Raw genomic sequence first — 14,306 nt, 5'->3', positions numbered from 1 at the left:
AGCTGCGGTGAGCTCCACCCAGTTTCAGCTTCCTGGTCGCTTTGTTTACCTACTCAAGCCTCAGCAATGGCAGACGCCCCTCCCCCAGCCTTGCTGCCACTGCCTTGCAGTTCAGTCTCAAACTACTGTGCTAGCAGTTCGATCTCAGACTGCTGTACTAGCAGTGAGCAAGGCTCTGTGGGCATGGGACCCTCCGAGCCAGGTGCAGGATATAATCTCCTGGTGTGCCATTTGCTAAGACCATTGGAAAAGTGCAATATTAGGGTGGGAGTGTCCCGATTTTCCAGGTACATCTGTCATGGCTTCCCTTGGCTAGGAAAGGGAATTCCCTGACCCCTTACACTTCCCGGGTGAGGCGATGCCCCGCCTTGCTTCGGCTCACACTCCATGGGCTGCACCCACTGTCTGACAAGCCCCGGTGAGATGAACCCAGTACCTCAGCTGGAAATGCAGAAACCAACCATCTTCTGCTTTGCTCATGCTGGGAACTGTGGACTGGAGCTGTTCCTATTCGGCCATCTTGAAACCTCCCCTCTCTCATGATCACAAGGTCCCACAATAGGCCGTCTGCAGGCTGAGGAGCAAGAAGAGCCAGTCTGAATTCCAAAACTGAAGAAATTGGAGTCTGATGTTCGAGGGTAGGGAACATCCAGTGCCAAAGAAAGATGCAGAATATTCAACATTCTTAAAGAAAATAATTTTCAACCTAGAATTTCATATCCAGCCAAACTAAGCTTTATAAGCAAAGGAGAAGTAAAATCCTTTACAAACAAGCAAATGCTGAGGAATTTTGTCAACACCAGGCCTGCCTTACAAGAGGTCCTGAAGAAAACACTAAATATGGAAAGGAAAAACCAGTAACAGCTACTGCAAAAACATACCAAATTGTAAACACCATCAACACTATGAAGAAACTGCATCAACTAATGGGCAAAATAGCCAGCTAGATCAAATTCACACATAACAATATTAACCTTAAATGTAAATGGGCTAAATGCCCCAATTAAAAGACACAGACTGGGAAATTGAATAAAGAGTCAAGACCCATTGGTTTGCTGTGTTCAGAAGACCCATCTCAGGGTGAAAAGACATACGTGGGCTCAAAATAAAGAAATGAAGGAATATTTACCAAGCAAATGGAAAGAAAAAAAAAAGCAGCAGTTGCAATCTTAGTCTTTGATGAAACAGACTTTAAACCATCAAAGATCAAAAGAGACAAAGGAGGGCATTACATAATGGTAAAAGTATCAATGCAACAAGAAGATCTGACTGTCCTACTTATATATGCACCCAATACAGGAGCACCCAGATTAATAAAGCAAGTTCTTAGAGATCTACAAAGAGACTTAGGCTTCCACACAAAAATAGTGGGAGACTTTAACACCCCACAGCCAATATTAGATCGACGTGACAGAAAATTAACAAGGATATTCAGGACGTGAATTCAGCTCTGGACCAAGCCGACCTAATAGACATCTACAGAACTCGACACCACAAATTGACAGAATATACATTCTTCTCAGCACCACATTGCACTTATTCTAAAATTGACCACATAATTGGAAGTAAAACACTTCTCAGCAAATGCCATAGAATGGAAATCATAACAAACAGCCTCTCAGACCAAAGTGCAATCAAACTAGAACTCAGGATTAATAAACTCACTCAAAACCACACAACTATGTGGAAACTGAACAACCTGCTCCTGAATTACTACTGGGTAAATAACAAAATTAAGGCAGAAGTAGATACGTTCTTAGAAACCAATGAGAACAAAGACACAATGTGCCAGAATCTCTGGTACACAGCTAAAGCCATGTTTAGAGGGAAATTTATAGCACTAAATGCCCACAGGAGAAAGTGGGAAAGATCTAAAATCAACACCCTAACATCACAATTAAAAGAACCAGAGAAGCAAGAGCAAACAAATACAAAAGCTAGCAGAAGACAAGAAATAACTAAGATCAGAGCAGAACTGAAGGGGATAAAGACACGAAAACCCTTTAAAAAATTAATAAATCCAAGAGCTGGTTTTTTGAAAAGATTAACAAAATACATAGAAGGCTAGCCAGACTAATAAAGAAGAAAATAGAGAAGAATCAAATAGACACAATAAAGAATAATAAAGGGGATATCACCAATGATGCCACAGAAATACAAACTACCATCAGAGAATACTTTAAACACCTCTATGCAAATAAAATAGAAAATCTAAAAGAAATGGATAAATTCCTGGACACATACACCCTCCCAAGACTAAACCAGGAAGAAGTCAAATCCCTGAATAGACCAATAACAAGTTCTGAAATCAAGGCAGTAATTAATAGCCTACCAACCAAAAAAAGCCCAGACCAGAGGGATTAACAGTCAAATCCTAACAGAGGCACAAAGAAGAGCTAGTACCATTCCTTCTGAAACTATTCCAAACAATAGAAAAAGAGGGACTCCTGCCTAACTCATTTTATGAGGCCAGCATCATTCTGATACCAAAACCTGGCAGAGACACAACAAGAAAAGGAAATTTCAGGCCAACATCCCTGATGAACATCAATGTGAAAATCCTCAATAAAATACTGGCAAACTGAATCCAGCAGCACATCAAAAAGCTTATCCATCATGATCAAGTTGGCTTCATCCCTGGGATGCAAGGCTGGTTCAACATATTCAAATCAATAAACATAATCCATCACATAAACAGAACCAATGACAAAAACCATATGATTATCACAATAGATGCAGAAAAGGCCTTTGATAAAATTCAATACCCAATCATGCTAAAAACTCTTAATAAACTAGGTATTGATGGAGCATGTCTCAAAATAATAAGAGCTACTTATGACAAATGCATAGCCAATATCATACTGAATGGGCAGAAGCTGGAAGCATTCCCTTTGAAAACCAGCACAAGACAAGGATGCCCTCTCTCACCACTCCTATTCAACATAGTATTGGAAATTCTGTCCAGGGCAATCAGACAAGAGAAAGAAATAAAGGGTATTCAAGTGGGAAGAGAGGGGGTCAAATTATTTCTGTTTGCAGATGACATGATTGTATATTTAGAAAACTCTATCATCTCAGCCCAAAATCTCCTTAAGCTGATAAGCAACTTCAGCAAAGTCTCAGGATACAAAATCAATGTGCAAAAATCACAAGCATTCCTATACACCAATAAGAGACACAGAGCCAAATCCTGAGTGAATTCCCATTCACAATTGCTACAAAGAGAATAAAATATACCTAGGAATCCAACTTACAAGGGATGTGAAGGACCTCTTCAAGGAGAACTACAAACCACTGCTCAAGGAAATAAGAGAGGACACAAACAAATGGAAAAACATTCCATGCTAATGGATTGGAAGAATCAATATTGTGAAAATTGCCATACTGCCCAAAGTAATTTATAGATTCAATGTTATCCCCATCAAGCTACCATTGATTTCTTCACATAATTAGAAAAAACTACTTTAAATTTCATATGGAATCAAAAAAGGGCCTGTATATCCAAGACAACCTAAGCAAAAAGAACAAACCTGGAGGCATCATGCTACCTGACTTCAAAATATACTACAAGGCTACAGTAACAAAAACAGCATGGTATGGTACTGGTACCAAAACAGATATATAGACCAATAGAACAGAACAGAGGCCTCAGAAATAACACCACACATCTACAACTATTGGATCTTTGACAAACCGGACAAAAATAAGCAATGGGGAAAGGATTCCCTATTTAATAAATGGTGTTGGGAAAACTGGCTAGCCATATGCAGAAAACTGAAACTGGATCCCTTCCTTACACCTTATACACAAATTAACTCAAGATAGATTAAAGAATTAAATGTAAGACCTAAAACCATAAAAACCCTACAAGACACTTTGGGAGGCCGAGGTGGATGGATGACGAGGTCAGGAGATCGAGACCATCTTGGCTAACACAGTGAAAGCCCATCTCTACTAAAAATACAAAATATTAGCTGGGTGTGGTGGTGGGCACCTGTAGTCCCAGCTACTTGGGAGGCTGAGGCAGGAGAATGGCATGAGCCGAGGAGGTTGAGTTTGCAGCAAGCCAAGATTGTGCCACTGCACTCCAGCCTGGGCAACAGAGTGAGACTCCATCAAAAAAACAAAAACAAAAACAAAAAAACAAACCCTAGAAGAAAACATAGGCAATACCATTCAGGACATAGGCATGGGAGAAGACTTCATGACTAAAACAGCAAAACCAATGGCAACAAAAGCCAAAATTTACAAATGAGATCTAATTAAAATAAAGAGCTTCTGCACAGCAAAAATCTCTCATCAGAGTGAAAAAGCAACCTATGGAGAAAAATTCTGTGGTCTATTCATCTGACAAAGGGCTAATGTTTAGAATGTACAAGCAACTTAAACAAATGTACAAGAAAATAAAACAAACAACCCCATCAAAAAGTGGGCAAAGGATATGAACAGACACTTCTGGCAGGAAGACCTTTATGTGGTCGACAAACATGAAAAAAGCTCATCATCACTGTTAATTAGAGAAATGCAAATCTAAACCACAATGAGATACCATCTCATGCCCGTTAGAATGGCGATCATTAAAAAGTCAGGAATCAGATGCTGAAGAGGATGTGTGGAGAAACAGGAACACATTTACACTGTTGGTGGGAGTGTAAATTAGTTCAACCATTGTGGAAGACAGTGTGGTGATTCCTCAAGGATCTAGAACCAGAAGTACCATTTGACCCAGCAATCCCATTACTGGGTATATACCCAAAGGATTATAAATCATTCTATAATAAAGACACATGCACACGTATGTTTATTGTAGCACTATTCACAATAGCAAAGACTTGGAACCAACTGAAATGCCCATCAATGATAGACTGGATAAAGAAAATGTGGCACATATACACTGTGGAATACTATGCAGCCATAAAACAGGATGAGTTCATGTCTTTTGCAGGGACATGGATGAAGCTGGAAACCATCATTCTCAGCAAACTAACACAAGAACAGAAAGCCAAACACCATATGTTCTCACTCATAAGTGTGAGTTGAACAATGAGAACACATGGACACAGGGAGGGGAACATCACACACAGGGGCCTGTTGGGGAGTTGAGGCTAGGGGAGGGATTGGATTAGGAGAAATACCTAATGTAGATGATGGTTTGCTGGGTGCAGCAAACCACCATGACACGTGTATACCTATGTAACAAACCCACACATTCTACACATGTATCTCAGAACTTAAAGTATAATAATAATAATAAGATACAGAACTGCAGAATGAATAAGAACTCACCAACCATCTGCTGCCTTCAGGAGACTCATTTAAGACATAAGGACTCACATAAACTTAAAGTAAATGGGTGGAAATAATAATAAGTGGTGTCACCGATGTGGAGGTAGATTATAAAACTCTTATCATATGCTGGTGGAAGATCAAAATGATAAAACGAATTAAAAAATCAGTCAGATGGTTTCTTAAAAAGTTCCATCAATATGCATCTATCTTACAAACCTGCAATTCTATTCCTGAATGTTTATCCCAAGGAAATGAAAAAGTAAGTCCACCAAGAGTTCTATATGAATATTTATAGGAGCTTTATTTATTATAATCCAAACTGTAAAAATAATTTCAATGTTCATCAATAACAAAATGAAAAAATAATTTGCAACCTACTGGTACACGTGAATACTATTCAGCACTGATTATCTTAAATAGCATGGATGGAGCTCAAAAATATACTCAGGAAAGAAGCCATGTATATTCTGTATGAGTTCATTTACATGAGATCATTTACATTTCCTCCAAAAGAGGAAAAACTAATTTCTGTTGAAAGAAACCAATGTATTTGCCTCTGGCAGTGGCAAGGGGGTAGCACAGATTAATTGGGTAGGGACTCAAGAGAGTTTCTGGGGTCACAGAAATGTTCCGTGTGGTGATGGGAGTTTGGGCTCCACAGGTATAGGTGTTGATCCAAAATCATCAAACAAACAACATTGCAGATCTGTGCATCTCACTCTGTGGGAAAGTATACCTCAACTGTAAAAAGAGCAGAAATTTCTTTTAAACGCTCAGCCTTTTAGCACATCCAGTTGCTTGGAGAACCAGCTTACTCAAATGGGGGTCTAGGCTGGAGACTAGGTCACATGCATAGACTCTCTAAACTTTCCCATGGCACATAATATGTTTCAAGTTTTCTCAGAGAGCTGCAGGTTAGTAATCTGAGGATTCTGACAAGTTGGGTCAACGTTCCTAGGAGGCATGAATGGGAGTACATTCTCTAAGATCCCTCCACCCCAGGGTCCTTGCTTTCTGTGCCTCTTACTCCATTGTTTTCTGACTCCTCTGTAGCCACTCAACCTCTTCAGATCCCATTGTCTACCCAGCCATTGCCCTTTATGCCTTGGGTCCCACTGTTCTTTCATCTCATCCTCCATTCCCTCAGTTCCGGAGTGGCTGCCACCAGCAGAGGATGGACTGAGAGCAGGAGAGGTGGTCCTGCCCAGGAACCCATCCTAGAGAAATGGCATCCTGTCTGGGAGCTAGTTTTTTAGGGCAGGTTTTATAAGTCTTGTAAACCCAGACACACTTGATCTACCTGGTGTGTTATTTACAGTAATACTATTTTCATAATTGCTTTTCACTGTAAAAGTAGAGCCTTTTAGCTACACTGTGAGTACATAAAGGGGCTGGCCTGGGAATGGTATCATGTTGGATGTTGTTTCTTCCCTGAAGTAATATATATCAGTTACAATTTACATGTTACTGCAGAGTCCTAGAGAGAGACACAGAGAACAAGACAGACACCAATACATTTTTATGTGCATTAAAAAATCTAAGGCCAGGCGCAGTGGCTCACACCTGTAATCCCAGCACTTTGGGAGGCTGAGGTGGGTGGATCACAAGGTCAGGAGATTGAGACCATCCTGGCTAACATGGTGAAACCCTGTCTCTACTAAAAATACAAAAAATTAGCCGGGCGTGGTGGCAGACGCCTGTAGTCCCAGCTACTCAGGAGGCTGAGGCAGGAGAATGGCTTGAACCCAGGAGGCAGAGCTTGCAGTGAGCCGAGATTGCGCCACTGCACTCCAGTCTGGGCGACAGAGCGAGACTCCATCTCAAAAAAAAAAAAAAAAATCTAAAATGCACTCTTCAAAATCTATGTCATTTATTCTGGAGGAATGCAGTTGGCAGAAGGAGGAAGATATTCCGAATTTTTCTTGTATACATTTATGTACGATCTCAGTTTTTATATGGATCATAGACCAATTTTGATATTTTAAAATAAAAATTATAATCTATCTTGGAAATTTACATGGTTCTTTAGAACTTGAGGACCGTATTTGCTTTTCGGAATATTATTGTACCTAAAATGGAAATATTACAATGTCACTTTTTAACACTTTGTTATAACAAAGTTTAGACAGCGCTGGGTGCCCCTGAATTTTTTCCCGCCTCTTGTGACCTGTGTTGTTTTGGAATTTGCAGTGGCCTGACCGGGAACTACTGCAGGAATCCAGATTCTGGGAAACAACCCTGGTGTTACACAACTGATCCGTGTGTGAGGTGGGAGTACTGCAATCTGACACAATGCTCAGAAACAGAATCAGGTGTCCTAGAGACTCCCACTGTTGTTCCAGTTCCAAGCATGGAGGCTCATTCTGAAGCAGGTAAGAAGTCTGTGGTCAGACATCTACACATTTGAACATTGGGATGAAAAGAGATGGAAAATCTGACTGATGCAGAAGCCTTCCATGCTACACAGAAACTTGAGGGTGTGGCAGCTGGAAAGAAGCCTCAGCACTCTCTCTGATGGAGCAATTTTTGGCGCAACATGCATGGGCGGTGTCTTCAGGAATGGTGCAAACCTACCTGGGCACTTGACTTACCACTCACTTTGTTATGAAAGGGCTTATCTCGGTGTTCCAGACAAAATTCCAATTCTAACATCAGGCCAAATTTGTGCCAAATTTCACACTAGTGAGTGTTTCCAGGCATTTCTTAAAATGGGCAGTGTTCATTGCAATCTTCAGCATTGCAGTTGCTGAGGTATGTGGCCGCTGAGTTTGTCATCCTGGAGAAACCTAATATGATGATATTTATTCCATCTAATCCTGGGGCTATTTGGCAGTAAATACCACAGAATGCACTATTTCTCTGGCTTATTTCAGTCTTAGGTAGGCTCTACACACCTATGCTTGGAAGGCAGGAATTTCTTGGTGTTCTTGTGCCTTCTTCTCATGGAACGTGCATCTTTGGTGTGTGTTGAGAGGAAGGGTAGTAGACTTCTGCTTTGTTGCAATGCGGGATGCTGGAACAAGAGGATTCCCTGTCTCTACTGTAAGGGAATAAGATTTTAGCCTCCATCCTTCTCTAAGAAGCAATGGGTCTTTGCCTCCAAGTACTAGATGCAGGACCATGACCTGCCCCGTCCTCCAGAAGCTTAAGGCTTTGGCTTTTCAGGAGCAATCATCTAGGGAAATGTGCAGGGTTTTCATGTCTGTCCCCTACTGACAGCCAATCACCCTACAGCCCGCATAGCCTAATCCATCATCGTCTGGTTTCCTGCCTCATTGTTCTCATGAACAACCAGTAGAGAGCCATACAAAAGAGCTTGCACATGAGTCTTTGTTCCAATTGTAAGCACACTGATATGTCCTTTTCCCACCAGGTTTTGAATATAAAATTTCTAAGAATTTACTAAAATATTAGAATGCTATTAATCTATTGTTTTTGCTTCAGCATGTCCTTCTGCTTGTGAGTATACTAAAGAGAACAGTCATAATTCTGAAACTACTGTCCTGTTTGTGTCATAAATTGCTTCACATGTTTCTGCATACTAGTAGTTACTCAGCTTGATTTTGTCTATTTTCAGCACCAACTGAGCAAACCCCTGTGGTCCGGCAGTGCTACCATGGTAATGGACAGAGTTATCGAGGCACATTCTCCACCACTGTCACAGGAAGGACATGTCAATCTTGGTCATCCATGACACCACACCAGCATCAGAGGACCCCAGAAAACTACCCAAATGAGTATGTCTTTGATGTTACTTATAAGAGGAGCAACAGCCAACTTAAGTTCCTCCTAGAAGAGCCTTGCTTCAAGTTAACTTGTTAGGACCAAATTTCCCTTAGACCCAGAAGGTGTGTCAAAATGTCCAAACAACTTTGCTTTTGATCAAAGAGTCTGAGAGAATAGGTATTTTAGGCTTGCTACCTTTTCTAATAGTCTGATGGAAGCAGAAGGCTACATGGAGCTGATGAGGTCTTTTTAATATAAAGCTCAAGAGATCAAATGATCAAATACTTAGAGTGCCATTCTACAATGCTCATAAAAGATCAATGCACTCTTTCACCTATGCAATTCTATCATTCTAACCTCCCTTCTCTGAAATGAAGGTTGTTTGCCATTTTTGTCATGGGTCACAAGTAAATAATTCACATGTATATGAATATATATAAAACCAGGTGTGTTTATTCAGACTAGTATGTATATATATACATATATATGTTCATATAAGTTAGTATTCATATATATGTTCATACATATATGTTCATACAGACTAGTATTCATATATATATACACATATATATACATATATATGTGTATATATATACATATATATGTGTATATATATACACATATATATATATATATATGTTCTAGGGAAACATGCAAGGTTTTTATGTCTGTCCCTGACTGATGACCAAATACCCTATAGCCTGCACAGCTGCAAGCTGTATAGCCATACAATTTGCAGGACACACACACATACACACACACACACACACACACACACACACAAAAACATAATATAATATAATATAATATAATATAATATAATAATATATAATATAATATAATATAATTAATATATATAAACCTGTGTGAACACACTGGGTTCTAAGCTCCAGTTTTCTGAAGGGATATGGGTTGCCAGGACAGGAAGAGCAAAAGCAAGAATGTAGATGAGAATTAGGAAGTAAACAGATATGGAGATTAAAATGGGCAGGTACATGGACAAAAAACCAGGTCTGACAAAAACTGGCCTTCTGCCATAAATGACTATAAAAGATATTAAAAAAAACTTTCCACATGTTGGACAAGAGACAGTACAGGACTGAGATAATTTAGAAAAGGAAATGAATGAGCACAACTCTGTAACTATTCTGACTTTCTTCCTGGAGAACCTTCCTGGACTGAAGGGCAAGGAATTGGAGCCAAAGCCAACCACAGCAGTCTTGCTGAACTGAGGAAAGAGACTGGAGTTTGGCATAGCTAAGAAAATGTGGATTTTCTAGGCTAGGTAATAATGAGAAAGAATTTGTGGTGAAAAGGAGATGAAGGAATATGCATGGAAGTCTAATATAAACTGCATATGCACAGGGAGAAATTCTACAAAGTGGGACAGAGAACCACTACTAGGGAAAGGACAAATTCAGGGAAACAGTGAGCTCAATGGTGATGTCAGAGCTCATGTAGCACTGGGGGATACCGGGGTTCTGATCAGCCCGAGGAGAGACACCTCATTGAACATCTCGGGCATTCAGTAGAGACCCCAGAATGTCATACTTTAGGAGTAGGATTTATGCCTTCTTAGAATAAAGACTACCCCAGAAACACCCTAGTAAAGCTTAAAAACCAAGTCTAAAAGGACCCAAATGATCTCCAAGTAAATTAACTGCCTGACAGAAGAAAACTCAACCATCACTGGAGGTAAATAACATGATTACAGTGCTCTGTAATGTTGCATTCACAATGAGTGACATCATTTAAAAGTTATGAGGCAGGAAAAAGCAATCAGTGTGATCCATAACTAGGAGAAAAACCAGTCAATACAAATAGACCAAGAAATAGTAGAAACAATGGAATTGACAAAGAAATTAAAACTGTATATATGATAATTGTGTTCAAAGATTTAAAGAAAACATGAACGTGAGGGAAACAAATGCAGAATATAAAAAAAAGCAAATGCGTAAAACAACCAAATGGAAATTAAAGAACTACAAAAAAGTATAACCTTAATAAAATACTCACTGGATGGCCTTAATATTAGTTTATACATTACAGAAGAAAAAGTGAACTAGAAGATAACTCAATGAAAGCCATACAATCTGTAAGACACACACACACACACACACACACACATAGAGAAAGAGAGAGAGAGAAAGGCTGAAAAAAATAAATAGAACCTTAAGGATATCAGTGAAAATAGCAGAAGATTTAATATATGGGTAAAGCAAGTCACAGAAGGACAGGAAGGAGATATTGGGACAGAAAAAAATACTCAAAGCAATGATGGCTGAAGACTTTACACGTATGAAGAAAATGATAAACTCACAGTCAAGAAGCTCAATGAATCAGAAATAGTACTTTTAAAAGCAAAACTCTATGATTTACTTGGGTACATTATAGATAAATCATCCAACATCAAAGATAACAAGGATAATCTTATAAGCCAGAGGAAAACAATATCATTTACATAGAGGGACAGTAATGAAAGTGACTGATGCCTTCTCCTTGGAAACAATGGCATAACATCTTTAAAGTGATAAAAAGAAATAAAAACAGATCAACCTAGGACGACATGTCCAGCCAAAACAAACAAACAAACAAAAAAACCCTTTAAAATAAACATGATGTAAATACGTATTCTGCCACCTCCAGAGGAAACAAGCAAAAAAACAAAAGAATGTTTCCAAGGCAGGCTTCTGTATTAAAAGATGTTAAGGAAAGTTATTCAGGTAGAAGAAAAACAATACCAGATGGGAACTTTAATCCATACTAAGTAATGAAGAGCCCTGGAAATGGCAAATGGCAGTGTCAATATAAAATACTCTTATTTATCTAATTTTTAAATTTATTTAAAGGACAATTTGTGATATTAATTAAAATAATAGGAATATATTGTTGTTTCAACATATGTAGTAGTAAAATTCATAAAAACAGTAGCACAAATAATGCAGACGATAAATGGAAGTATACTGTTAATGAGTTTTTTGCATTATCCATGAAGTTATATAATATTAATAGATGGTTGAATGTGATAGTTTAAGGTGGGATATTATAAATCCTAGGACAACCAAAAAAATTTAAACTGAGAGGAATGGATAATAAGAGGAATTGTCCTTTTATCCAAAAGAAGGAAGAAAAAGAGGAATAAAGAATATAAAAGATATGGTGTAAACAGAAAATACATAGCATTATTGTAGACATAAACTGAACTACCTTATGAGTATATTAAATGTAAAAGGATTAAGCATTACAAATAAAAGGCAGAGATTGTAAATTGAATAAAAACCACAGCTAAGTGTGTTCTTTTTAGAATAAATACTCTTTAAGTGTAAAGATCTACTTTAAACACCAAAATATGAAAAAGGATATATACCATGAAAACCTGAATCATAAATAAGCTGGAGTGGTGATTAATGGATGCAGGCACTCCTAAAGACTAATAAGTGAATGTGGTCAAATTGAAGAAACAAAAGTTTATACGTGCTCAATGTGCAAAAACTTTTTCTGTATACATTCTATGATCCTTTGGAAAATTAAAGTTTTAAAGCAATATCACTGACAATAGTATCAAAACCAAAAAATATTTAGTGATAAATTTCACACACTATGCTCAAGGACTATACACCTTGCACTAGAAAACAATGTTGAGGAAAGAATTAAAAGATCTAAATATACACCATGCTTATAAATTAAAAGACTCCATATCAGTTCTCGTGAAATTGATCTTTGGATGAAACCCACACCCAAGCACTACTGCAACAGTCCTTTATTGAAAAAAAAAATTGGAGGACTTATATACCTTAATATAAAGACTTATAAAAGTACAGGAATCAAGACATGTGGTATTGGCCTGGCCCCTTGGCTCATGCCTGTTACCCCAACATTTTGGGAGGCTGAGTCTGGAGGATGGCTTGAGCCCAGATGTTCAAGACCAGGCTTAGCAACAGGGTGAGACCCTCTCTCTACAAAAAATAAACAATTAGATGGATGTGATGACTTGCACATGTAGTTTCAGCTACTCGGAATGCTGAGGTGAGAGGATTGCTTGACTCAGGAGGTCTAGCCATGAGTGAGCATTGATCATGCCTCTGCATTCCAGCCTGGATGACGGAATGAGACACTGTCTCAAAAAAAAAAAAAAAGGATATGTGTTATTGGCCAAAAAAGTATGCAAACCTAAAAAGGGATGGTCCACCACCAGACCCACATACATATATGGTAAATGGATTTTCCGTATAGATGGCAAAGCAATTCAATGGAGACAAAAATGTTTTACAAAATCATTCTGAACCATTTGGATATCCATGATACAAAACAAAAGCAGAACTTGACTTTTGCTTTTCATCTCAAATTATTTTGATATCTCTTCCACCTAAGTGTCAGAGCTAAAACTGAACCTGAAATATGAAAGTTCCATGAAAAAATATAAAATCTTCACAACCTTGGAGAAGGCAAACTTTTTTGAGGCAGGAGTCTGTAAACAGCACTATAAAAGAAAACAAATTATAATGTGGGCTTTCATGAAAACTCATGCTTACCAAAAGTCATTGTTAACAAAATAAATAGGCAAGTAACACATGAGAAGAAAAATGCTCTCTGTCCATATATCTGACAAATGGCTTGTGTCCAGAATATAGGAACATTTCTCCCACTCACTAAACAAAGGACAAACAACTAATGGGCAACAGATTGAATAGGCATTTCTTGGGGATAGATAGATGTACACATAGCCAATAAGCACCTGAAAAAATGTCCAATATCTCAGCCATGAAAAATAAAGAGTTATAATCATCATGAGATGTCACCAAACACCCAGTGGACATGGATATTATTAAGAAGACACCACAGTAACTGATGTCACTGATGTAGAGCAAGGATGTGCAACTCTCTCATATGCTGGTGAAAGTGAAAAATGATACAACCACTTTTGAAATCAGTCTGATGGTTTCTCCAAAAGTTCAATAAATGCACTTTTACCCTACAAACCTGCAATCCTGTTTGTGAATATTTACCCCACAGAAATGGAAACATAAGTCCACGAAGACATCTCCAAGAATATTCATAGCAGCTTTATTTTTTATAACCCCAAACTGTAGACAATTTCAAGTCAATCAATAAGAAAATGATTAAATAATTTGTGAACTAGTCATACAATGGCATACTATTCAGCAATAAAAGGGAGCATGTTTTTGATACTCTCAAATAGTATGGAAGATGCTCAAAAATATTACATTAAAGAAAGATGCCAGATAACAAAAATGAACATTATGTATGAGTCTATTGATGTAAGGTTCCAG

The 14,306-nt window shown here is 38.3% G+C and overlaps 1 protein-coding gene across 1 annotated transcript in view; it reads left to right on the top strand.

Moving 5' to 3' along the window:
• The window catches only part of LPA (lipoprotein(a)), a 213,677-nt gene that overhangs the window by 88,420 nt on the left and 110,951 nt on the right, over positions 1-14,306 (top strand). The window contains 2 exon segments of the mRNA XM_063605063.1: positions 7,480-7,661; positions 8,867-9,026. Of these exon segments, the coding sequence (XP_063461133.1) occupies positions 7,480-7,661; positions 8,867-9,026 (342 nt within the window).

The sequence above is a fragment of the Pan paniscus genome, chromosome 5 (genome assembly GCF_029289425.2).
Source record: "Pan paniscus chromosome 5, NHGRI_mPanPan1-v2.0_pri, whole genome shotgun sequence".
Taxonomy (NCBI): Eukaryota; Metazoa; Chordata; class Mammalia; order Primates; family Hominidae; genus Pan; species Pan paniscus.
Note: the sequence above shows the minus strand (reverse complement) of the source record. Positions and strands in the feature narration are given on the sequence as shown.